General features: G+C 40.5%; 1 protein-coding gene across 5 annotated transcripts in view; it reads left to right on the top strand.

Moving 5' to 3' along the window:
* Positions 1-27620, top strand: part of CPT1A (carnitine palmitoyltransferase 1A) — a 429645-nt gene that overhangs the window by 204237 nt on the left and 197788 nt on the right. For 2 of the 5 annotated variants that reach the window (XM_078682885.1, XM_078682886.1), the window contains exons 7-9: positions 2713-2790; positions 11563-11670; positions 14242-14326. In XM_078682885.1, the coding sequence (XP_078539011.1) occupies positions 2713-2790; positions 11563-11670; positions 14242-14326 (271 nt within the window). Of the gene's footprint in view, positions 1-2712; positions 2791-11562; positions 11671-13495; positions 16191-16234; positions 17902-27620 lie in introns of those variants that run through there. The other 3 variants (XM_078682883.1, XM_078682884.1, XR_013608860.1) reach the window with 2 other exon arrangements.

Raw genomic sequence — 27620 nt, 5'->3', positions numbered from 1 at the left:
CATCTAGTCTTTGAGGCAAGTGGGACAGGGGGAGCGGAAGCAGTTTGATTGCGCACAATGTTGAATAGTTCTCTTGGCCTATTCTGAGCTCGATCTAGTTGTGATCTGAGGAAGGAAGTTTTTTGTCTAAAGATGTGTTTTTTGTAGGACGATCTAGCAAGTCTGAGGTTGGCCAGGTTAGAAGGAGAGGGGTGCTGTCTCCATAATCTTTCAGACAGTCTGAGTTTACGTCTTTCAATGTTTAGGTCTGTGTTAAACCATGATTTGGAGGGGATATTTCTTTGTTTTTTGAGTTTGAGTGGTGCTAGAAGGTCAAGGGTAGCAGTGACAGCTCTGTTATATTGTTCGGTTAGTTTGTTCGTGTTGAGGGAAGGAGGGATAGCGAGAAGCTGGGCCTGAAGTTTGGATTCAAGTAAGTCGGGAGGGATATGACTGAGATTTCTGATCAGTTTCATGGGTTTAATAGTTTTGGACGGAGGGGTGGAGGCAGAGTTGTTTATGGAGAACAGGATAAGGTGATGGTCGGACCAGTCAATCGGAATGATGTTAGATAGGAGGGCTAGATCTTTGCTGGTAATGATAGCGTCAAGGGTGGCTCCTTTGGAATGGGTTGGTGACTGACAGATTTGTTTGAGGTCATTAATTTCGAGAAGGTCATACAGGAGGGAGATTGAGGGTTCTTTAGTATCATTCCAATGGAGGTTAAAGTCTCCCAGGAAGATGTTTTTAGATTTGGAAATTGAGGATTGCGTAAGAAGGTTAGATAGCTCGTCGATGAATGGGTAGTGATTTCCAGGCGGATTATATATATATTTTGAAGGCAGATGGGGGGGGAATCCTGTATTTTGAGTTCGGCTACAAGGTATTCAAAGGAGGCATATTCTGCGTTATTGATAAGGGATAGCTGTAGTTCGTCTTTGAAGATGATAGCTACACCACTGCCTTTTCGGATGGGTCTATCTTTCCTAATGATTGAGTAGCCCGGGGGTGAGAGTAGGTCAAGAATGCTAGTAGAGTGTTCATTAAGCCCGGATTCTGTAAGGAACGCGATGTCGATGGATTCGCTAAGGATGGTTTCAGAGATTTCGATGGCATGTCGGGCAGCGCAGCGGCAGTTAACAAGCATGCAGGTGAGGGGTTTGGGAGTGGGTTTGGGAGATGGGAGGGTATGAATGGAGGTGAGATGAGGAGGGGGTCTAGGTGAGACAGGTGAAGGGGGAGTACGACTGGTTCCCAATATGACGGGGATGCTTGAGAAGGTGGGAGGCGTGTACATGGTTGGTGAGTAAGGAGGGTAGGAATTTTGAAGGTCGGAAATCTCCTGGTGAGAGAGGGTGCACGTGGTGCGGAGTGGTCTTTGAGTCCGGCAAAGCAAGGGATTTGTTTTCCATGTTTTAGATGCGGTGGGGTTTATTAGACTAGGGCTGGTGGTATTTTTTTGGGGAGGGAGGTCGCTGGATTTAAGGTTGAGGACATCGTTCCTGAGACGAGAGAGATCTCTGGTAAGGGTGGTGAGGTTACGTTCGATGTTGCGAAGGGAGTTTGAGATAAGAGTGAGGGGGTAAATATGGTGTGGGGGGGAGGAGGACAAATGGGGTTCAGAGTTAGCTGCGGAGTGGGGTCTGCTCTGAGGAGGCAGTGAGCAAATGCAGGCGGGAGTCCTGATCTGAGGAGGAGAAGAGCCGAAGCAGGTAGGAGAGCAGGGAGGGCTGTAGTTGTATGGGAGGAGGAGTGGCATGTCGGGGTAGGGGGGAGAAGGGACATCTGTGGATGAGAAGTTTTGAGATAGCAAGGAGGTATAGTTGTGGATTGGTGTGGGAGTGAGAGGGGGGATAATGGGAAGAATATGGTTCAGCGAGGGAGAGGATGAGTTGGGAGAAGAGGTGTGGGGGGGAAGTGAGATTCAGAAGGTGTGAGGCTGAATTGGGAGGGGAGGAATGAAGGGGTGGAGGAGGAAAGGAAGGGGAATCTGGGTGTGGTGTATTGTGATACGGTGTGAGAGAGGATGAGTTGGGAGAGGAGGAGTGAGGGGGTGTTGGAGGAGGAATGGAAGGGGAGACAGTGAAAGAGGGCACAGAGGGAGGAGTCATAGGGAGGGGAATGGGTGGGCTGATTGGGTGCAAGGGGGATTGGGAGTGAGGGGGTGCGGAGAGGATCAATGGGAGAGGGGGGGTTATAGTGAGAAAAGAGGGGATAGGTGTCAACGTTTGCATAGTGTCATTAGATGTTGTAAGGTCAGGGGCGGGAGAAGTGGGCTGGTGGAGCGGGATCGGAGGGGAGAGAGGAGGTGGGAGGCTGTTGGTGGAATTGGAAAGTTGGATGGTCAAGGATCTGAAATGGAGTTCGAAGGTGTTAAGATGGGGTACGGCCGCTTGGATGAGGATGTTACCAGTTTTAAATATGGAGATGTTGATTTCCCCACGAAAGGTTGGAGAGGGAGTGGTGGAAAGTTTGTCGCCATGGGGTATTTTGGAGGTTTTAGTGACTGGGAGATGTTGTGTGAAAATGCTTTTCCATTTAGAGGGGCGTTTGGAGTAGAAGATGTAATTCGTTTTAATGGGGGCGGTAGGGCTGTAGTTGTTGTCAACAATAAGTGTTTCAGGATTTCGAATGAGGAGGTTGTGTTTGAGTTTTTTTCTAGCGTTTTTAGAAATATTGATTAATCAAAAGGTAAAGCAAGTTAAATAATTTGATTTTTTTTTTTCTCCTTAGGTAAGTGACTGGTGGGAAGAGTACATCTACCTTAGAGGACGTGGGCCAATTATGGTTAATAGTAATTACTTTGCAATGGTAAGTACATTTCATTTTCTTTCCCTAGCAGTACCTTGAAACTGGTGACTTTATTGCTGCATAGTTTAAAGCAGACTCAATGTTGTTATATCGTCCTTTGGAGTTCCGCCTCTTGTATTGTCTACTGTGATAATACATTCCAGCCTGTAAATATACACGCACGACCACTGTTCTTTGAGTTGATACCTGCGACTTCATGAATAACCAGGTTCAAGCAATACACAAACTTCATTACAAAACAGTTTTCCAAAATGAATAGTCCAGTCTTTTTAAATTTTCACATGCAAGAGAAGCATTAATACATTAATCTCTGAAGGTGTGGTTAGCCAGCCAGCAAGTAGTGCCACCTCTGGGTGAATCTCCATGCCGACCAGGTCCATCAAGTCCATTTTAGGTACTAATCCTACTCATCAAAGGGACACTACTACTTACCTTGTGGTCGGAGGCGAGGGCAAGATAAATGAGCCCTTTACCTACCCATTAGAGACTTTGGCTATCTCTCCCGATCCCCTTTCTCAACAATGCTGGAATCCTTTGCTCTGTACGCCATCCGCTCAAACACGTCCTTATCACATCACATGCAGTGTTACCTCCGTGCTAGACGTCCACATTATTGCAGCCCCGAGATTCCTTCTACAGAGCTCCATGGATCACCGGCCTCTGGTATCTCCCCAGTAGATCTGCACAGCAGGCTCTGGGAAACAGTGGGTGAGATGCACATATGCCTACCTACTTGATGCTTGTTTCAGGAGCTTGGCTGCCCACTGCTCATGGCAGGTAAACCAACACAGCTTCTTGCCTCGCTTGATGCCTCACCATCTTTTTGGAAGCTCCATCGATTGCAGATTACTTAATTTAGTCATGCAATGCTGGGTTCCCATAAGGCTGCAGCCATCAATTGGATATAGAACTAATAAAATATCAGGGTGAAAGCACAGGTTAAAAAAAAGAAAACTAAGGATAATGTAAAATATTAGCATAGGAAAGCAAACGTAAATTACTATGTAGTCCGAAGCTGAAACTATTTTAGCTGAGGTTAAGCTGAATTTTAACGAACAAAGTAAAAGGGAGGTACAAGCAAATCATATGCAAGTACAAGTTAGCAAGTACAAGAAGCACCAAGCATCAGCCCTGAAGCACCAGGTACAGTCATCAAGTTATTTTCAAGTACCAAGTATTTGGTATTAAACACCAACCTACATGTAAAAGTACTAAATAACAAGTACTAAGGAAGACCATGCAGTGGTTAACACCAACCCTTAAGAAATCTGAGGATGTATTACACCACACACCCCCAGGCACATTAAATGGAAGAAACATGGCTAATAACGATATAACCAACACAGTAAGATTTATCGACAAAAGAGGACTCTTTCTCGCCTATGAAAAAAACGTATGAACCTGTGCTAACAGAAGTATTTGACTCTCATTCCTAACTCTATCCTCAGGAAAACTACAGAGTTTAGAAGGGAGGCTGAACAGCATGGAGAAGAAAATAAATGAAAAAATCTGAATTAAGAGACTCCAGTGCTTCCGTCTAGAATACAAGAACTAGAATTTAAAATTTGCAAACTCGACCAAGTAAGATATGTAAAACTAGAGCATGATGAGTAACCTCTAACTGCATGGTTATTCAGAAGGGGAAGAGAAGAGTGGCTTCATTTCCTCTAATATCAAAACCTAGCCAACAAACATTCTCACCACCATATTCATTATTCATATTGTTACAACCAATCCTTTAAGAGAGCCCATTGACTTCCACAGTTCATCTTCAGCACCTCTCAGTAATCAATAAGATGTTTATCAAATGCAACTCCTCATACTACATGGGATAAACAATTCCATTAAGAGACAGAAAATCCTTCCACACCTGCATAAACTGAGCTTGAATATCGTCTTTATTCAAGAAACCAATATACGTGAAGAAGAAACCCTAAAGCTGCAAATGATTTGGGTGGTAGAAGTTGTCTTCTCACAAGCCAGAAAGAAAAAGACCATGGTAGCAATTCTTATTCATAAAAACATGAACATCACACTCTGCTACCAAATCTGATAAAAAAGGCAGATGATTTAGAAAAAATTAACAGTGGCTACTTTACTTTTAAACCTTCATTAATATCCATGCTCCAGGTCTGGTTGTGCCCAATTCTACAAGGAGATTCAGCCGGTCATGAGAGATACCCCTCCCAAACAAACTTGAACCTCCAAAGAGACTGCAGCACCTACATTGATGGTAATCTTCTTCAAGATTCTACCCCCAACAAATTCTAAAAGCTGTACCAGAAAATATTCAAGGGAGAAAACCTAGCAGGTGTATGGCGCCTTGCCAACCCTATCAAACATTTTACATTCTATTCAAACCCTCTAATTCACATCTGAGAACTGACTATCTTTTATATTTAGACCACTTCTCAGCACCATAGCAAGAGCAATTATTGGCTTAATGTTTCTCTCCGACCGTACTCCAATCACATTAACATTTGAGAGCACAAGAGTTAGCAACAAGTCCCCGTAGATCAGTAGTTCTTGTTGTCCTGGGGCCCCTTGGGGTGTGAATTGCTTTCTCAGGCGGTCCTCAACTACAATCTAATAATTAAATACTAAAATATTAAATAATAATACATAATATTAACTAATATTAACAGATTAAAAAAATGTATGTAAGTAAAGAAGCAAAATGTTACATTTTAGGCAAGAAAAAGTATCCCCAGATTAATTCGTGAGAGCAGTGCAAATCCATAAAACCAGATAAAGAATGGATAATGAGTGGCCTCAATTGAATTTAAAAATGCTTCAACCTTCCCATTAAAGTTAAAATGTATATATGTTTGTGAATTAAATAAAAGATGTCATAATTTGTGTATTTGTTTGATGAATACTTTTTCTGTATTTTTGTGTGTACTGTTTTGCGGTTCAGATGACCACACATGCTTGTAATGGGGTCCCCCGCTTCCAGTAGTGACTGAGTGGGTGACCCTGGATTCCAATAATGATTTAGTGGGTGTCCCTGGGTTCTAGTAGAGATTAAGTGGTGGTCCGCAGAAGTCCGAAATTTAAGACCCTCTGCCCGAGATAGCTTGACCCTGACAGCCATTTCAAATCTTTCACCTCGAAATCCTTCACAAACGACTCCAAAACAATCCCCAAAGAAGTTGTCTGTGATGCCTACAGCACAACCGCACAAGGTGAGATTATAGCGCTAATAGCTAGAAAGTAGTGATAAAAGAATCCCCAAAAATACATAGAAGATTAATAAATATATTTCTCAAAGAATACTGGTGATCCATCTACAATGACCACCAAAAACCGAAAACGTACGTTAATTTAACACAAATGCACCTCGATGCGGATCACTTATTTTCTCAGCAACAAATTCATATATTGTTCTGCCGGAAACAGAAGTGGTAATCTTCTTTCTAATTGCCTTAAAGATAAAAAGCAGAAATCAAAAAATAATTGTGATAAAAAATAAAGAATGGTTACTTAAATATAAGAACTCTGAGCTATCCAATATCTTTAAAGATTTCTACTAAGCAATTTACATTCGTGATAAACTGCACTCTAAGAAAGACCTTAAATTCTTTTCTTCACTCCAGAAAAGATTACAATCAAATAGAAATTACTTAGACTTATCAAATCTGGATGGTATAAGCACCAAAGAGGAAGTATTAAACAACATGCAAAGCCTCAAGTAATAGAAAGCTTTTCTTCCTGATGGTCTTTCTTCAGAATTCTGGCAACCACACCCAGAGATACAAACTCAAAGACTCCTATCACTATTCAACCAGTGCAAAGATACTGGTACTCCCTTTGGCACTTTTTCAGAAGCCACAATCATCCCGATCGACAAGGAGACACCCACAAACACCCACAAGAAACAAAGAAGTGTTGTCCCATTTAGTTGATTAATACAGACTGCAAAATCTTAGCCAAAATAGTAGCCATGCGCTTTAACCCATTAATATAATCTGTGGTCCAATCTGACCAATCTGAGTTTGTGAAGGAGAGACCTTCTGCATCCAGTACTTAATTGCTCTCTAGTGTTACATCCTAAGTTAAATCAGCTGTTTACCACAGCTGTTGTGCCAGACAAGGGTGCACCCTTTCACAAACTCTGTATTTTAGCATTTGAGATGCTATTTGAAAGAATCAGGAATAGTAGATTTATAGAAGGCATTAAAATTAAGTCCAACAAGTACAAACTCTAGGCCTATGTCAACCAGTACCGTTCATTAACAATCCAGAATGTTCGATTCACAAATTCTTGAATGGACTGGAGCTATATGAATCTATCGAGGGAAGTAAAGTGGATCAAGACAAAGCTAAAATTCTTCCCCTATCATTGTCAAGTTTGTCAATTGCAATTTTAAATGTGCCATTCTCAAGTAACCTAGCAAGGAATCATATTCTCAAATCAAATTGATGCTTAATCCAATTTAAATCAAAGGAAAGTGTGAGAAGAAATCGAACAGAAAACGTCCATATGGTTCCTTTTAAACCTTTCTCTGATGGAGCTGACTAGACACTATTAAAATGATTCTCACTCGATTACTTTGTACACCCAGATCATGGTCCCTCTAACTTCTCATCTCAACCCTAAATGAGGTTTGCAGTGTGCCTAAAGCTTTTTCCTGGAAAGGGGGAAAATCAAACATTTTGCTAAACAAACTCAATTTGCCAAAACACCTTGGAGGCACTAATTGTCCCAACTTTAATATATAACAAGAAGCGATATGAGTGGCAAAAGCACATCAGTGGTCATTGTGTCCCCAGTGACCCAACAGTCTCATAGAGGGTTAAGCTTGAGGCCTCACTCACATATCAATTTGCCTTCATATATTCCCCTCAACTATCAAGAGAAGAACAAATCATCCTTTGATGCTCCTTTGTCGACTAAGAAAAAAGGTATCGAATTTAAGAAACACTGCAGGCTTACCATCACTGAATGGGAAAACAATTCCTAAAGGTTCAACATTGACTTGAATTATGAACTAACAGTCCTCGACCGTTTACGAGATCTGGGATGGAACACGTTATATATTTTCTCAGACAATCATATACACAAGAGTACTTAGTTCCTTTCCAAACCCTCCAGCTACGTTATAACCTAGCGAACAAATAACCAAAAAACTCAGAGGATCATGCAGCGTGTCTTTGAAGTTATATCCTTGACAAGGTTCAAAGAAGAATCTGCTTGCAAATACCTCCCAGTATTCCATCCTCTACCTTCAGCCTCATCTACCAACAAAAGCATCATAATCGCTTCTATCGGCTTGGCTTCTGTATTCTGTAAGAACCATGGGCTACTTCACTTGACATTCTGCTCCCAGAACCTGCACACAAAATCTTCATCTGTTACACAGACTATCTTCTAAGTCCTGCACAGAGCACTATGCCACCTCGCACTAACAAACTCTTCAAAACTGGACTTGTAAACAATCATCACGCCTGGCGCTGCGAGGAAGTGAACGCTAAAATAGACACATGATCCTCTGCCCTAAGTTGGCTGTCGTGAGGAGCAAAATATCTAGAAACATAACGTTCATACTGCCAAACCAGAAATTACCACTTAAAGAATTTATTCTTATCTCCTTATTTCCCAGCAAGCTCCTGGACTAGATCAAAGTGAGGTTCTTTAATCTACTAACAGCAATTTCAAGCCAACAAATTACCTGCTGCTGGAAAGAACTTGAGCCCCATTCCACCCACTGTGGTGGAATGCAGTTTACCGAACTCCTAGGATTGAAGATAAATTAGCTAAAGCTGACCTATTGAACACACAATTAAGACCGCTTTGGTCTTAGTTAAGTGACTTTTTATGTAAATAAACTACCATTAGTTTGGCAAAATGCACTCTGAACTAAAATTGCAAATGCCAGTCTACTGTTAGTTAACAGTTATGTTTCTTTTCATTTTCTTTTTCTATTACAGATGGCCACTTATGTGTTGATTTTATTTATTTGTTTGATTGATAAGAAATGCAATAAAGATATTTATTTTTAAAAATACATCTTACGCTTGGTGTTGGAGTGAGGTGCTTTATTATAGCTGGTTAACATTATTGAAAATTAGAAACAGACCAAATATTTATCTCCTAGTTTTAACTGACTGTCTCAAAAATATAATCTCTGCTGTATTTCTATGATTTGCTATTTTCTGGCCTATTTCTTCCATATTCTCTGTTGCACAAACACGTGCCTTATTCACAGTACTGAAAAGGGAGCAGAAAAAAAAGCAAAAAGCTTGGATGTTTCATAGGTAAATTGCTTTCAAAAGCAGGAACAGTTGGCAGATTTGCCATCCCATGATCCTTCAAAGGCAAGCAAGGGTTAGTTGTAAAATCTGAAGCTGCTCACTAAAGTATGAGAATGGTTGATGTCGTAGCCCATAGGTACTACAACCCACAATATTTTCCTCAACTGTAAACATTGATAATCAAACCAAACTCAAAAGTGAATGGCAGTCAAAGTTGCATGAAAGTGTATGAACCAAGTGTTTCTGGAAGCCCCTGTGATAATAGCTTTAGAAAATGAACCACACTTAGGGATATTTTATAATTGTATTTCAATTACGTATGCCAAGTTTCTTTTCCGCCCCAGTGGGTGAGGGAGCAGAAGTAGTAGAGAGTAGAGAAAAGTCATCTGGGATTGCTGAAATGCTGCCCAAGTCTTCACTGGTCATAGTACCACTCCACAGACACACAAGTGCATCCCGGTTGAGCTCATCAGTTCGTAGGCTCAAGGGCACCTTTTAAAAACAAGGGGGGAGGGAGCACACTGCCTCTCATCCCAACACAGTTCACTCCATTGCATTCTGGTAAATGCAGTACGCTTACTTCAAAGTTGCTTTAGTTTTTCACCAAAGTTGGTGAAGGTAGTGCTGTTATCTCTAGACACTTGTTTCTGGGTTAAGCCTTTCATCAGTAGAGAGTAAAAGTAGTAGAGAGCAGAGAAAAGTCATCTGGGATTTCTGAAATGCTGCCCAAGTCTTCACAGGTCACAGAACCACTGTACCGGCGCACAGTTGCATCCCAGGTGAGCTTGTCAGCTTGTTTGTCCAGGGGTCCTTTTAAACACAAGGGAGGAGGGAGCACACTGCCTCTCATCCCAGCACAGTTAAACCCATTGCGTTCTGATAAATGCAATATGCTTGCTTCAAAGTTTACGGACCCACTTCCTAGTGACTTTCCATCTCTTTCAGACATACGTCTATATACGTGGTGGACTAACTCTATTAAGGACTAAATTAGTAATACAGAAAAAAAGGAATTAAGTGTTCCCTGGGTTTTTGATTCAACTGGGGAACCAGATCATTCATTAATCTCATTAACTTGTCACTCAGCCACTTTTTCCAAACCTGTGCTTTAGTAGAACCACAAAAACAATAAATTGTGTGTACAAAAATTGCAGAATTTTTATTTTTTTTAAAAATTTTGTTTAAAAATATTCAGTACATTGTAAAACATAAGTTCTTCACATATAGTTAAAAACAGTTTCCATCTATTCAGTGGTGACCTAGATTTCAGGATTTATGGTCAGATACTGGGATACACATATCAGTATACTTTCCAAACACAGTGGTTGCAATATGAAACAATTATAAAATATACACAATTAATACATCCCCTACGGGGTAGTCGACGCGTTTCGGTGGTTTTGGCGATAAGCCCCACCTTCCTCAGGACAATTCTGACGTACACATATATCTGTAAGCAGAAAATACCAGTATAAGAGTACATTCACATTATGATAATCAACTTAATTTTTTCTATTACTCTTTCTTATCTATATTTGTACACTTTTCATTTTGTGGTCCCACTATGCACTGACAGTAATTAAATAACCAAAGGAACCCAACCCCTTGGGGATCCCTCTGATTTTGGACAGTTAGGCTCAAATAACCGTGCATACATTCATTTCCCTCACCATAAGCATCACATAATCAATAGGATTGTGTACCTCATAACAATATCCCTTTATGGTTAGGACATCTATATGAAGTGAAACTTCTTCTTTGGCGGCTTATTAAAGTCTCGCTCTATCAACAAGAAAGAAATTTATTATTAGCTGGATCATTTACCTAGCTATCAGGTGTTAAGGGTTGCTAGACTCCTTACAAACTCATACCTTTTGTTTTAGGCCAGGCACTTAAATTTGCTTGCAATATTTTTCATTCCTGGCAGTTCTGTTCAATTCTGCCCTGTGGGGGAGGAATTTACTGCATGAAATTCACACTCCATTCTTATTATTTTAGCTATTGACCAAATTATCCTAATACCTTACACACCTTTGTTGGGATCATCAGGCGTTTACACCGGTGTAGTCTTCTATTTGGTTTTCTCAATGGCTTGGAGTTTTATTTATTCTGTAGGGTTTAAATAATTCCTATTAGTAACCCGGGTTGTACCCTTTCTTATTACAACCCACCAGTACAAGGAGAATCTCACTCACCTCCTGTTCTTAAGTTCTTTCTGGAACGGTATTTTCAATTAACCGTTCTTTATTCTGGGGTTTTTTCGGGTTCCAACTCTATGGAGAGAGCATGGGTATGCGTTAATCACCACTTCTAGCATTTGCACGGCATTGAAGACCTGCATTTCAAAGCTATGCCAGTTTTCAGGAAGTCTTAAAGTCGGAATAGCACTAATATGTCATTCCAGAGGTTTGTGATTTGTATACATAGGTGCCGGTCTCCAATTTGACAGTATCTAGGTAAGATATTTACTTGGGTATTACAGATTGTTCACATTCTTGTTCTTCATTTTGCTTTTAGGACTTTCTGTATGTCATTCCAACTACAATTCAAGCAGCCAGAGCTGGCAACGCTATTCATGCTATCCTCCTCTACAGAAAAAAACTTGATCGGGAGGAAATTAAACCGGTAGGTATTTTGGTTGGATTAAACTGTCCCATCAAGCGACATTGGAATGATCTTGGAATCAACAATGTGTCAATGTTAGTTGGGTGTTTTTTTTATGTTAAAATTAAATTTTAGGGTACCGTTTTTGGGTTTAATTTTGCTATTTTTCCGATCTAAATGTATCAGCGAGCCTTTATGAGGTTAAATGCTGGATTCTTCCTGATTGGGTTCTGGTATACATCGATAAAAAATTCCAATAAAACACAGATTAATTATGCTCTTTTACTTGACGCATTATATCCCGCAGGCCACTATTAATTATCCTAGACGTTAAGAATAGCCTATTTTATTTTAATCTGATGATATGACGGATGAGAACTCTGTAAGATAGTCTTGGAAAAATCTGTCCAGAGTGTCAGTAAATCCCGTAACTAGGTGAAAAGATTAACTGGGGCTAAAAAGAAAGAAAAAGTATAACTGCAATTAGAAAAAGGGGTTTTCCTAATAGGCTGTTAAAAAAATGTAAAGGACAAACTCCCATGTTGTTTATATGTTCCCACCTTATTGTATGTTAATGATTTTACATGTTGGGAAATATTACATGGAAATCAAAATGATGAGATATAATTAATGAGGTCCACTGAAAATAGGCCGAGGCCCTTCCATTTGTCCTAACACATTAGGTCTGAACTTGGGTTTTGTGTAGTGAGATTTAAGACAATTTTTTGTGATTAGCTGCCTTTTGAGATCGTTCACAAGTGACCACATAGAATATGGACATCATCAGTTATAATGGAAAAGCTGTTTGTTTGAATCCTATAATATCACTTGGTGACGTACAGATATCTGATATATGCATCTCTACAACCAAAGGTAGACCCAAGGTCTGGTGACATCAGTGTTCTCCTTGTACGCCAGGTTTATTAGGACTCATCTGGTGTAAGAAAACACAATACACCCTGCGTGGAGTGTCTTAAAAACGAGTGATTTAGAACTTGATTAGGAGCACTCTTCCATATTGTTAAATTCATTTTAATTTGAAAGCCCTTTTAGTTGCCCTGATTTTGGTTCTTCCTCCATCTCCTTTGCAATCATGGTGACTGCTATAGTCAGGCTCAGACTCCTATTACCTTCAAGTTTGTCTTGTGGGTACTAAATAGTCCCATTTAAAAGTAAATATTAAAGGAGCTTGTTTGGGGTGTACTCTGGTTCAGAAACGGCATGTGTTTGGCATATTACAAACATGTAAAAATCAAATTGGCATTGAGAAGTGCATTACTGCTGAACCTGAGACACTTTTCATGATCTAAAATGGCACTGAAGTGTAACGGAAATGACATGCCTTTTGCGCCACACGTAATTAGAGTAATGCAAGTAAATGGATCAGATATTTATGTTTTTAAAAGCAGAATTGTATGTGCATTTTAGAAGGATTTATTTACACTGGAAATATACTAACAGCTGTTCCCTACATATAATCATTTTAGCAAAGCACTGAAGCAGCCATTTTGACGTTTTCTGTTTAACAAAGCGAACACCCCACAGTAGCTGCATAATGAAGAGCTGTGTATGAAGTTGTATTATTAAATAACTCCATAGGTGGAAGGAGGTCTTGATATCTAAGATTCACAAAGCACACTGTGGCTCCACTGTTGTCTTGAACACCTGACTGCTTAATCTGAAAAGGATGGAACGAGTATAAAAAATACATTAGCCAGTATCCCCAGATTGATCTTTGTTTACTTAATCTGCATGTTTGTCATGTTTTTCCCCTTGAATGTCTTAATTATGTCTCTAAACACCCAATTGCTGCACATGGTTTTGGACAATTCTTCATGTGGAGTAGATTCTGCTGATGGGATCCACTGTTCCGCTTTGCTCGTCTCAGTGTGAACGGATGTTTAACACCTCTCGGATTCCAGGAGAAGAAACAGGTAAGTGGGGCCCTAAATTCAGTGACACGAACACTGGCAAGGCCAAACATCTGCATAATATTTCCTGTGAGTTTCAGCTCAAGAACCAGTTCCTCTCATTCCTCTCCATTCAAATGGACCTTTATGTACATGAAGGGGCGAAAAAGAGCAAGATGCCTAAGATGATCTGAGGGGCTTAAAACCATATGGAGCTCGTACAGTAGCCCATCAAAATATTACACCCTTCTTTCCAGTAGCTGTCAAAGTTCTGAATAGTTCTAGCAGCAGATCAAAGTATGTGGATCGAGGTAGCTTAAAAAGGGGTTTGTCAATTGTCATTTTAATTTCAGCCATGCAAAGTCAGACTACCCAATGTGGAATTCTCAGCATTGTATTTAACATTAGGCATGTTCAGAATTATCTCAAAATTGTCCCTGGGTGTGCCAAACTGGTAATATTACGCAGATAATTGGACTTTGAGTGTTCTCTGTGGTTGGCCCTTTAAGTTATGTTTAATGTTGCCTGTTTTCATATTTCAACATACTTTTTCCCTTTGGTTTCTCAAGGTTATTGGGATTATTTTGTTTCGGTTTTCTCAAGAATTACCGTTTCTTCTTTTTGTTGTTTTTTTGTGATTATCATACCTTTTGGGTTTTTGATTCGTTACTTTTCCTTTCAGCTTATGGCTCAAAATACCATTCCAATGTGTTCTGCTCAATATGAACGTATGTTCAACACTAGTCGTATTCCTGGAGTTGAGACAGGTACAGTTTGATAGTCCTGTCCTTGATGTTATGGCTCCATATTTAATTCTAACACACTTGTGCACAATGAGGGGAAAACATTCAGCCCTTTGAATTGCCTAATACAACTTGTTACTTTCATGCACTGTGAATTATTTGTAAATTATTTTCCCAAAAGATAAAAGGAAAAAGCTGCATTGTTTTCAGTGTGCATTTCGGATCCCAATTCTTTGATAGATTTAACACACTGTTTTTACAAGATCATGGCGCAGCACCTTTCATAGCTCAATGATCAACATAGGTATGGTTCTGATATTTTGTGACTGACGGATTGCCTGCTTGTATGGGAAGGAGGTAGTTGCTTTTACTGATTGCCTACTCTTTCCATTAGTGCTCTCCAGTAACACGTAGAAGGTCCGTTTGTTAAAAAATAATAGAGACAGCACCACAAACCTTTGGCTGTACATCGGTTTGTAGTAAGCTGCCACACTTCCACTACACACATGTTTTGGAAAGGCATGGAAATGTAGCATTGCAAAAATGCTTTTACTACCACATTTTAATTACACCCCTCTTGAAAGCGAGCTGGATCTCTTGAAAATGTTTTCTGAAATGACTCTATTCAACAAAAACACAGAATACATTTTAGTGACAACTTCCTTTAGTTGCACAAAAGATCATTACAATATATTTTTATTATTATTGACTTATGGCATTGACCACCACTTTTTCTGTGAAATTTCTGTGACAGATTGCTGAACATGACCCAGAGAGGCTATGTTTCTGGCCCACCAGACATATTTCACAAAACAATTCTTCTCCGGATATGCCACGCGGCTCAGATTTGGGGGCAGTCACCACACAGTTGGGTATCTTCAGGCTTCTTCATTTATATGGATACTAAAATATTTTTTTTAAAGTCTTCAGTGCACTTAAGGTGGTGAAGTGTTTCTTAGTGATAGAATAACACCTCTATAACAAGTGATTGGGTATATTTCTGTTGCATCAATGTCATCTGACTTGTATTTGATATAGTGTCTGTTGCACATCCATCTTTCTTTTGTAAGTCTCTTGCCCTTGCACACACTCGTTATGGATTCACCGCTTTTCTATGTAGATTTGTAGGACTACTAATTTGTGCAAGGGTGGGCTTCACTCAGATAATAATAGTTTCTCGAAGTGCTGCCTCTGCTCTTAGTCTTTTATCTCGGTTCTGGAACTAAATACATGGCCCTCAGCACCATTCTTTGTATGTCTTTGTATTGAAGCCCCAAGTCGTTTTGTTTTGGCTATTTCTTTCAGATCACCTAGTTCTTCAGATGATTCAGGGACTTCTTCAGGGTCCCTCTTCCCTTTACTGTAGAACTTCAGTTGAAGTCCTGAAATTCCTCTATCCTATTGTGAGCTGCTTTTTAGAGAGGATACCTTGGTAGGGAAGGGGCTGTCTGGAGTCAGAGTTTTGTGTTGCTAGCCGTTAGTGTCTCGTTTTGCTACAGAGTTGTTGAATTTTTGCAGATGAAGGCTGTATCCTAATGTTAACACTAGAATTTTCCCCCTGAGTTTCCATGGTTTGTTATTATTGCCTTTTGATCACATCATTATAGGCACCCGACCAGGGTTGTCCTGTATGCATTGGCTATTTCTTTGTGGTGTTAGCACTTGGGAGAATGTGTCTTCCTCCTTTTGCCTCTTAGGTCAATGTCTTTAACTGTTTAGGATCCTACTGTTTCGCATGACATTTTTTGATCGTTCTGTATCTATTTGATATTCTACGGACATCGATAATGCCTTAAAAGTCGCCAGAGGTCTAATTTGCAAGAGTTGTATGTGAACGGCAATTGTCCTCCAGATATGTTGACTAAATGTTAGCTTAAATTGCAAATGGGTGATCATTGATTCAGTTACTCATTTAGTATCAATGATCAAAAGCTACAATAATTCAGTAATGTTTTTCTGTTCCCTGATATGTTTTAAACAGCCATTGGCTGAATACGTTCTTGCCTCACCCATTTGTTTATAGGCGAGTGACGGCTCAAATTTCTACTTAAGTAATGTGTATTTGCAAATTCTGCCCTTCTGTATTCCCAGATGCACCTTGTTTTGCAAACACATTTTGTGGTAGGGCTGTGTGCCAATTTACGAACTTTCTGATATGCCCCCATGGCTTATCATGCTTTTCAAAAATCCTGGTTTGTCTGGCAAGGATGGCTTTAAACTCTTTCAAAATCCTTTATCCAAAAAAAAGTAAAAGTAGTCTTCTTTGCATAAGGTCTGTGTGCTTTTTAAGAATTGGTGCCTCTGTCAATGCCACAAACAATGCAGTTTGTTTGTACTGTATTTGAAACAAATAACAGTATCTTTTTTGCCAATTGAAAATAATTTCACAGATCTTTTTTTATATAGCAGCAGCTATTTTTGTAGTGAATATGCTAAACTCATTTCATGCATGCATGAAAATTGCTTTACATTCCCACAACTAACATATTTGTGCCCTATCCTGCATGCGCTACAATCTGTGCCTGCTTTTTGCAGTTTTCATTATGATGCTTAGAATACTTTCAAATCCTTGTCTTGAAATTACTGTTCTGTGATTGTATAGTGGGCAGCGTTCCACATATTCTCTGCAAATATATGGGTTATCTAATTACGTGATACTGGTGAGTATGTCTTTTCTTTAAGAAGAGTGTGAACTTAGTCAAATTACTAAATGGAAAAACTTCCTTTAATATAGAACACCTTTTATTTAGTGTTTTTGTGACACAAGTGAGGAGCATGTTTTTTGGGACTCAAGTGAGGAGCATGTTTTGTTTAATTTTGTTTGACTTGTGCTTGAGCGTTTGTGAACTACTGTTGAGGCACATTTTTTCTCTCAAATCGTTAAATACATGGGAAGACCTAGACAGCAGCTTTCCTCAAAAATGGTTGTACAGTGCACTCTGGCTCGTACACAGTGATTCTGCCACTTCTTGTTAATGATTAATCTTGCTCCACTCTTAATCTGATATTGGCACATGCTAAACAGATAGGACAGCCCAAAGGATCGATATTGAGAGTAGTATTCAGGGGTGTGGAATTTAATAAAATATGTACTTGTCCATGGTGCAGATTGCTTCATAAATCTACTTGTCCTGTAACAAAATCCACTTGCCCATTTGGTGCCATGTAGTGCAGCGACAAATTATAACAGCAATCTGATTATATAGAGCTCTGATATACCCTCTCTGATAATGCCAGGGCACATAACATATTAGTGTTTGATTACTTCCAATCCCCTTTTGAGACTTTCTTTAATAATTGGGCCTCAAATTTGGTCTGGCGTTGACTGTGACTTTTTGTGTTTATTAAAATTCTGTCTCTCTCCCTCTGTATCGGCTGACTTCACTGTGAGTGACAGCATTCTGCTCTTTCACTAGGAGCATATCGGCACAAAAAGTAGTTTTGTTCAGTGCCAGTAACTACTGTGGCAGCGTGTGCCTTTTGAAACCCAAAGCAATTTCTGCTTTTACCAATGTTTGTTATAATGGTGAGGGCCCGGCAGCTCCCACACAAATTAGGTTTTACAAAAAACATGCCAAAACAAGTCACACATTGATAAAGCTAAAAAGCTGACTACCAGTTTCGGACCTACTGACTTTGCCAACGCTTGTTTATTTGTGTTTCTCATAATCTTATTAAAACTGGTTACACTGATTTTCCATTATGAATATTTTTGGGCAATACTAGCATGCATAGAAACATGTTACTAAATGATGCTGCAAATAAATGGTACCTGAAATTTTACAGTAGTTTATACAAAAATAAAAAAAATCTGCTTTCGTTTTTTATGAACATTTTATTTTGAAAGCAAAGAATCATCAATCTTGCTTTCAAGCTTCTTCAAATATTTGCATCAAATCTGGGAGCATTCTGAGAGCATTATACATAGCCTCATATTGTTAAACTTTGAAAACTTGCACACAATTTAATACTGGAACCACCGTCCGTAGTACAGTCAGAGCTTACAACATTTATTTAGAGAGCGCGCACCCTAATAATAGAGGCTTGCAATTAATAAACCGTAAGTACAAGTTTGAACAGTATTAACATAGGGACAAAAATATTACCTAAACTGCAGACAATGCCCTTCCCTGATCCATAATGTGGTACTGCAAACTGACAGCCAAAGGGTTTGTGTTACAGGGGGTTGGGCCTACTTGTCCCAAGGACAAAATACACATGAAAACTTGTTGCTCTTGACACCAAACAATATGTCTTGGGCATTGGGCTATAGGAATTCCACATCCCTGCAGTATTCATTGAAGAAGTTTTGTAAAGCGCATACATGTCCCGGGCAGCCAAATAAGATCACTGTGAGAGTTAAAAAAAAAGCAAGGCATGAAAAAGAGGGTAGAGGGAAGTGGATCGATACTTGGTGTGGCATAATGCCTATAGGATAAGGAGAAGCAGTTAATTAGATCACCTAAGCAGATGAAGGAATGTGTATGAAAATAGTGTGGTTTTCAGCCGGAGTGAGGAAAAAATGCACCTGTGAGCAAGAAGGTTTTCAAATTTTATTTTGAATTGCATTTAATTGCTCTTTTACGCGAGTGCTTTTGGGTGCTCCCTTCTCATTTGAATTGGGAGACAATCCAGTGTCCACTTTTTTGGGAGTCTTCAGGTCTCTTATCGCGACATTCATGGTGATTACCTTTTTTTATGGTGAGTTATACATTACTGATTTACATTCTTCATTAACTGTAGCATTGCTTGTCGGACCATGAAAGGGTTGGATCCAAATCATAGCAGATGCATTTTTCTGATTTTCATTTCTTAGTGACTTTAGTGCGAGAACTTTTGAGCTATTAATGACCTTGTAAGGATCTTGTCCGACAAACTTTCGACTGACCCTTGGAGTATGTTTAACATTTCTGGGGCACCATGACCCTTCCTGGGACTTATATTCTAGTCCTCCTGTTTCTGAAATATCTTAGGAAGATCTTGGGACAGTGGGCATGTTTTATTGCAAAATACTGAAATTCCTTGAAAAATAAAAATAATTAAAAAATAAACTTATAGAGTGCTCTAACCCAAAGATATCAAGGCGCTGCGTCTGAGAATTCATGAATCCTATAAAGAGAAACCCACCCCAGAGAGAAACGAGAACGAGACCCCTCAGAAAACTGAGAAGGAGAAGGAAGGAGATACAAATAATCTGTGAGACCCAAAGTTCAAGCCTAGGATGAAAAAAGCCATGTTGAAATGAAAGAAGCGACTTATAGAGCGTTCTAATTAAGACTATCACAATCCGTCCAAAATATACTTTAGTGAAAGATAATAACTTATTATTTGTTTAGGTGGATATGCGATGGCTTTCATGATTACATGTACAATATTGAACAAGCGGTACACGTATGAAAGACAATCTTAGCGCGGTGTCGCTCGACCTAGTACCAAGATTCTGACGCAATGGCTTAAGCCATTTTCTCCTTGGCGAACAGTAGGCTGGACAAGCAAAAAGTATGTGGGGAATTGTTTCGTCCTTACTCTGACAAAATTGTCATTTACTATCCTGGGAAGGTTGCCAGGTCTTGGTGAAAACTTTAGTTGGCAGTGTTCCTATCTGGAACTGAAAATAAAGTTTTCTATCAATTGGCCTCGTTATAGAATCCTAAAATTCTTCATATAATGGTTCCGACTTGTGGTCCAGGAAAGAACTGGTCCGTGAAGGAGACCTGGATTGGCTCAAAATAACAGATCTGATCATAGACTAGTATACATCTTTAAATGCTTTTTTAGAGGGAAAGGTATTGTGAACTGGATCTTCCGAGGGATGCCTCATGCCCATGTCCACCAGGGAACTTTTGACCTGTTGTAGCCAACTGATCTTAGGCGAAGTGTCAAGTCCTCTGATGTCCAAAAGAGCTGAGGCATAATGGGCTAGCTCCGGAGTGGACCAAATCCTTCTCCACTAGGCCAATGGTTTGAACGTAGCAACCTCTGTCAGTGAGTGGAACCCCATGTCAAAATATAGAGGAGTAAGAGGAGTACTCTGGGGGAGACCAACTAAACCTCATAAAAAACTTTTCTGGGCCTGGGCTAGTGAGGACACATTGTCAAACCCCCAGAGCTCTGCCCCATACAGAATGGATGCCATAACCTTAACTTGATAGATCTTAAGTGCAGGGCCAACAGGCGTTGTCTGGGAGAGCCTATGTTCTTTCAAAATCACCCCTGCAATCTGTGCGTGTTTGAGCATCATTGTTTCTATTTGGGGCGTCCAATCTAACTTATGATTAATATTTACTCCTAGATAGGTAAACAGATCAGTTTGCTCAAAAGACTCTTTGTTCATAACCACCCTTGACTTGATGGCTTTATGGTTATGTAACACCATAAATTTTGTCTTTTCCACATTTACCAATAACTCATGTTTGTTGCAGAATGTCTCAAAACGCAACAGGGCTTTCTGCAGCCCAGTTTGCGTTTTGGACAAGATTAAAGTATCGTCTGTGAACATGAGTATTCGTACTTTGTTTCTTGCAACAGAGGGAGCATCAGTTGGGTAATCAGTGAAATAACTAATCACACTGTTTATAAAAAGTGAAAACAGGGTTGGAGCCAGCACGCATCCTTGGCATACCCCTTTTAAGATTGGAAATTTAGGGGTAGTGTTTCCTTGGGTACCCAATCAAACCTGCGTGTTGTTTGATTCATGCAATTTAACCACCAGCTGCAAGAGTTTGGGGGATCCCTAGATCTGTCAATAAGGCCCAGAGGTTATTTCTCGGGAGTGAATCGAAGGCTGCTTTGAGATCTACGAAAGTGGCATAAATAGTTTCACCCGCTAGCAATACAACACGCCAATAGATTAGTACAAAATAAAAGACTTGATCTATCGTGCTTACCGAGGCCCTAAACCTGCTTGAAATGGGGATAGTATGTTGTACTCTGTTATCCATATCTGGATTCTATTCAGAATCAATCTGGCCATGATCTTTTGAATAGAATCAATCAGGCTGATAGGCCTGTAATTGTTGGGGCTGGAACGGTCCCCCTTTTTATAAATAGGGAGGATTTTTGCCCCTGCCAGGAATCCGGGATAGATGCTTGTAAACTTGTAAACTTGCGAATTTATAAAGCGCGAATTGTTGCCCGGAGGCGTCCAAGCGCTAACTGGCAATCGCATTTGCAAGAAACAAAATGTACTTAAACCAATTCCCTTTATCGAACACAAACAAATCCACTGGGACAGTCAGGAACGGATGCCCTACCTTTAGGTGCTGAGGTCACAGCGGTTTCAACTTCCCTTAAAGAGAATTTTACCGGAGTCACTACACTTGGGACTATGAATGGAGGAGTGTTCTCAGCAACAGCGAATTGTTGCTCAAAAAAAGATACCCATTGATCTGGGGCAATGTGATTTGACGGGGCACTTCCTTGGCCCCCTCTGCCCCATTTAACAAGCTGCCAAAATAATTGCGAGTTGTTCATTTTACTTGCTTGCAAAAGTTCCTGCCACCTTTGTTCATCCCATGCCTTTTTTGCCAATTTTTGTGTGATTTTATACAGCATCATTGGATTTTTGGCTCATGACAGTTGCTTATATGCTGCCTTACATGCCTTAACATACCAATGGTCATGCTTTAAAAGCGGTCTCTTAGGGGTTTTATTAGGTTTAGTAAAAAAAATACCTAATGTTTTCAAACATAATCTCATGAATGTGTGTAATGTTACCAATGATTTCATTCTCGCTTTTAAGTTTTTCGAGGAGAGCTAATGTATTTGACACCTCAACATTCATGTTTATGAGAGAGCTTTCATTTTCAATTACATGAGATCATTTGACCCTCCTCATATCATTACTAGTTATATCATCGGCGGTCACAATTTCCTCAGCTGGAGGCGTGAGTGCTGCATGAGTTAGGCCTTTTATTGTTAACAGTAGTGGATCATGATCGCTTTCGATCCTTGTACAGACCTTCATATCCACTACTGATGACCAGTACTCTATGTTGATACGGATGTAATCGATTTGACTACTCCTCAGGCCATTATTATAAGTATGTGAGCCTGAGCGATCTGATGGCGTGCGACCATTTACTGCTCTCACACCCCTTTCAAGGCTAAAGGCTTTTAGCTGCAAGGCAGCATCAGTCCATTTTTTTAATTGGTGGGATTTCCAATTGAGGAATACCTCATTGGGCATCCTCGTCTGCACTAAAATAACCGTCATCATAGTCCAATGGCTCAAATGTGGTTTTAAAATCTCCAGTAATTATTATGTTGTGTCCTTCTCCCTTACTGACTAAGAAATTGTTAAGATCAGTAATCGTCTTTGAGGACCTGCCACCTGCCAGACCCCTAGCATAGACATTATTCATGAGTATCTTTGGCGGGTTTTTATGACCGATAAACTACGGCAGAATATCTAAATTATCGGTCTCCACTTCTATTATTTTAGGAGAGGAGCTCTGCCTCACCGACATTGTTAAGCCTCCTGAAGGTCTTCCTTTATGCCCACCTACTGCGGATTTGTGAAAGTTCAAATAGCCATGATGAAAAATCGGGGCCAATGCCCAGGTTTCCTGAAACACTATAATGTCAAATGATTCGTTAAAATCAATCTAACCAGATGAGTTAATTTTATTGGACAACCCTGCTATATTCCACGAGACCAATCTCAATAAAGATGAATCATGGTACACCATAGTATTACCTGGGGTAACCACCATTGCTGTACCCAATATAGGAATCGCTGGAAACGGGGTGTGCTTTGCTAATAAGCTAGAGTTACCCATTTGAGTTTGATCTACGCTCAGAAATTGAACAGGGGTCCTAAGCATATCATCTACCCCAACTGTCCCTTCTAGGCCAATACCAGATGGACAGATTGTACAAACATTTTCATCCCCTCCTGTTAAGCAGGCCACCATGGGTCCTCCTTGTGAACACAGACCAATTGGTGGTTAATCAATATTTTGGAGGGACGAATCCCCGATTTGCTTTGGTTCATGAACATTATTGGGTAGGTAGCTAGCGGAATCAGGAGGGTTCAATTTCATCCTAATATTTGTTTGAATAAGATGTGATGTTCTTAACTCAAATGCCAGCAAGTTTTCCACCAGCTGTGGTGATGTAAGTGTAAGGCACACACAATCGGAGCCGATATCCCTCGTGCGGTATCTTACAGCAGAAGATATATCCTCCCTGATTATTGATCTTCACTTACGAACATGCTTCATCCACTGGGTACTTTTGTTAATCAAGGACTGTTCGTCCTCTCTGGTCAAGCTAGGCAAAATCCTGGGAACATTAGTTAAAAAAAATTGAGACTTAAGTGGGCGGGGACGAGGATTTTCAGAAGGACTTGCTCTTGTAAGTGAACTTACTCTAGGCTGAATAAAAGGAACATACGGGGATTGGAGATCCCTACTATTGAATGTATTAAGGAGGGTATTGGTTCTACTTATGACTTCATTAGTAACAGCAGATTTCCACATGGTGTTTGTAACGCTGGATGGTTTTTTGGGAACTCTTTCCATTTGGACATTGACTATATTCTTAGCAATTGGGCAGCTTAAGTTACTTTTGTTAGAGATTGGCCCTCTGCAAGCTTGGATAGAAGGCAAGGCTTGTGTAGCCAGGCACTCTTTGCTAGAGCTTGCTTTCAGCGCTAAGTTAAGGCTGTCTATCATTCCTTTAAGTTCCTTAACTTCCTCCATGAGGTGCCTAGTCTGCTCTTTTAAGTCATTTATCTGGTTTCTGAACTGAACTGGGCATGTACATTGGGCCCTATTCGCTATGTCATTGCGTCTATTGCTTTCATCTTCGGTCCCCATAGTGGTTAACTGAATGTTTTCTTCCTGAGAAATTTGCTGTAGGGGCAGAAAATGGTTTGTACAAGCGATGGCGGAATCGTTTACCCAGGTTTTCGTGGGACTTGGGCTTGGCAGAGAGGAGTTAGTACTCTCTTTGAGTTGACTAGGGTCGGAATTAGCAGGATGTTGGCCCTTTAGAGGGTACTTTTCGAACATGTCAGGAATACCTGGGGCAATTTGTTTGTTACTTTGTGTTATTATGGGTGGTGCAACACTGGCCACAGTGGTGGAACTGCACGTGCCAGTTGAATCAAGTAGAATCTCCTCGCATTCGCTTACAATATTGGCAATGCGATCCATAGCTGCATGGGTTTTGCTCTGCAGTTTGGGCGTTTTTTTGGCTTTTTTACCTTACTTTATGAGGCCCCTTCCCCACTATCTGCGACTTTTCTTTTCCCTATTCTAGTGGGCCTAAGTTACATTGATTAGAGCACAATTAACAATGTGGGACAAAGAAAATTATGTATCGAGTAATCTGAATGGAAACAAATATAAAACAATACAGCAGTTAATAATATACAAAGGTTAACCACACTGTTAAATTAAAAAGTTTTAGGCTTTTGCCGCCCCCCAGTTAAGGAGAACAGATTGCAGGAATGGTGAGCAGTGATGTAGGTCCAGTGTTTTCAATAGGTGGAGAAAGAAAGTACCTTTGGCATCTTTTGCCGCAACTGCTGGAATCTTGGGGCACAGAAGCTCAAGGGGGGTTGCCCTGCTCTGCCTCGGGCTGGCGCGGGCGGGCCCGCCCTTGGCCCAGGCTTCGCCTGCGCGCGTCCCACGCTGCGGGAGCCCTCAAGCGGCTTTAAAGCGCCTTCTGGCGCTTCTCCTTGACGACGGTGGTGTGCGCCGCGGGGGGGGGGCGCAGGGAGTTGTAGTCCCCAGTGCCCGCGTCTCCCCTGGATGGTTTGCGGCAGCAGCGGTGAGGCAAAGGCAGCGTTGCAGTCCCCTTGGACTGGATCAGGTAGGTGAGGCCAGGAGAGTCAGACCAACAGCAGCAATGTGGGCTGGAAAAGGGACCCGCGCTGCGGGAGCCCTCAAGTGGCTTTAAAGTGCCTCCTGGTGCTTCTCCTTGACGACGGTGGTGTGTGCCGCAGGGGCGGACGCTGGGAGTTGTAGTCCCCAGTGCCTGCGTCTTCCCTGGATGGTTTGCAGCAGCAGCGGTGAGGCAAAGGCAGCGTTGCAGTCCCCTCGAACTGGATCAGGTAGGTGAGGCCAGGAGAGTCGCCAACAGCAGTAATGCGGGCTGGAAAAGGGATAATAACAATAGCAATAACAGCAAATCTGATAGACATAGGTCACAGATAAGTACATGCAAAGCAACAAAATCAGTGTCTTATGATGATGTGATATAGAGTCCAGCATAATACAAATACATCATTAGGATGTAGCACATAGCAGAGTAGCTATACAGAGGAAAGAACAATTTATCAGCTGATAGGAAATGAATATCTCATGTACAGAATGGCCTGGATGGATTGTAAATGAGAACAAACTTGCGTGGGAAAACACATTAGTGCAGCATGGTAGTAGCCAATGAATCTACAAAGTCGGCGCAGGTAATCTTCTCCCCACCGCAACGTAGACACGGACCACTGAATTAGTGCAGATTATTTATTTATTGCTTACAACCCGCCGCCATAACGTTTCGCCTCCTCCGAGGCTTGTTCACATGACAATGTGTAGCTCTTGCGTTGCAGTTTTTAAAGTTACCCTGCCCAATTAAACAAGTGCATCATGTGACCATAGACATGGAAAAATATATACATGCTGACATTATCCGATGTTTTGTGCAATTTACAAAAACATCCCCCAACCAGGAGTAAACCAACAATTATTACTTTGCAGCTCACAGGGATCAAATTACTGGCGTTAATTCAATGTGCTACACATATACATTTGAATAAAAACATTTATAAATATTTATATATAAATAATTATTGTATAAAATTCATCATCTTTAAATTACCTCACTTGTTTGTATAAAATGCGTTAAAAAAAGATATATTAGGTATCAGAGAAATGAATGGACCAACGCGATGGGTGCATCATCCCGCCTGTACATGCCAAATTGGCATGTCATAAATCATCCTTAGTATTTTCAACCGAAAATGCCTATCAATTGGTGGTTGGACCTCTCGGAAGATGTGCCAACAGTTTCCCCACCCTGAGTGTGGATCAAAAAGTGGCTTGGCATAGATAGAGGTGTGAATGCTAATGATATTGTCTCAACAATATTAAAGTTGCAATTCTGGGTTAAATCCCTCTTCGCATTACCATTGTTGGTTCTTAGATTTTGAGATAAATCCTTGTTACCAAAAAAAATCTGTATCATGTACTGCTTACACTACTACATATGGACTGGTTAGCTGTGTTGAATAGGCTGAAGCATGAGCAATGGTCCAAATTTTACGTTTACCTCATTCCAGTCTATGTCTTGTGCAAAATAGTGTGAATTAAAGTGCAAAGTGATAGATAGCAACAATTTAAAAACTAAACCTAGACCAACATCCGTTCGACTACCAAAGGATGAGTATAACTCTCTCTATGCTTATCACACTAATAAACATATGTGTGAAGTTGTAAATACATCCTATAAGCATAACCGGTAGATATCTGTGGAATCCCCACACATACTGTTGTACCAAAAATAAAGACTAGCTATTGCATGAATGAATTTACAATATAGGAACAACGTAGCTGTGTAGATCTAAAATCACTGTTGTTACCTTGAATGGATAAATGGAGTCAGGGTCCATAGCATCAAAATTCATGCAAGACATGTATGGAGGTCCTCCGTGATATTGAGGCCTGCAGGGCTTTTGAAATCTAGCTGTAAGATGTAACAGGTCTCCAATTTTCGCAGCTTTGACTCCCTATCTCCCCATCTGCTGCTTGCTGATACTGCATCTATCACAAAATATTTAAGACCTGAATTGTCGCTGTTGTGTTTCTCTTTGAAATGCCTAGCTACCGGGTAGGTGTTATCGTGGTTTGCTATGGCTCGCAGATGTTGCAAAATGCGCTTGTGTGCCGGCAATTTGCTGCTGCCCACATATTTTAATCCGCATGGGCAAATCAAAATATAAACAGCGAATTCGGTCTTACATGTTAGCAACTTGCTAATTTGATCTTTGTGACTGAAAGCATCTTTGTATGTTTTGGTGTTGATGCCGTGGATACATGATTTACATGTCGTACATTTGTAAAACCTTCCATTTGTCTGTAGCCAGGAAGTTTTTTCTATTACTTCCGGACAGGTGTTCACTCGACTATCTTTCATAGATGGTGCTTTGCTAAATGTTAGGGATGCAGTGCGCGGAAGTGTTGGACCAATGACCGGGTCATTTAAAACTAAAGACCAGTTACCATTAATGATCTTATTAATGTCAGTGTGCTGTTTGCTGTAACTGGAAATAAACCTAAATTGATTGGATTGTTTTTTGATCACAGTGTTGGCC

Source organism: Lissotriton helveticus, chromosome 3_1 (assembly GCF_964261635.1).
Source record: "Lissotriton helveticus chromosome 3_1, aLisHel1.1, whole genome shotgun sequence".
NCBI classification, from domain to species: Eukaryota; Metazoa; Chordata; class Amphibia; order Caudata; family Salamandridae; genus Lissotriton; species Lissotriton helveticus.
This window is presented reverse-complemented; position numbering and strand designations above follow the sequence as displayed.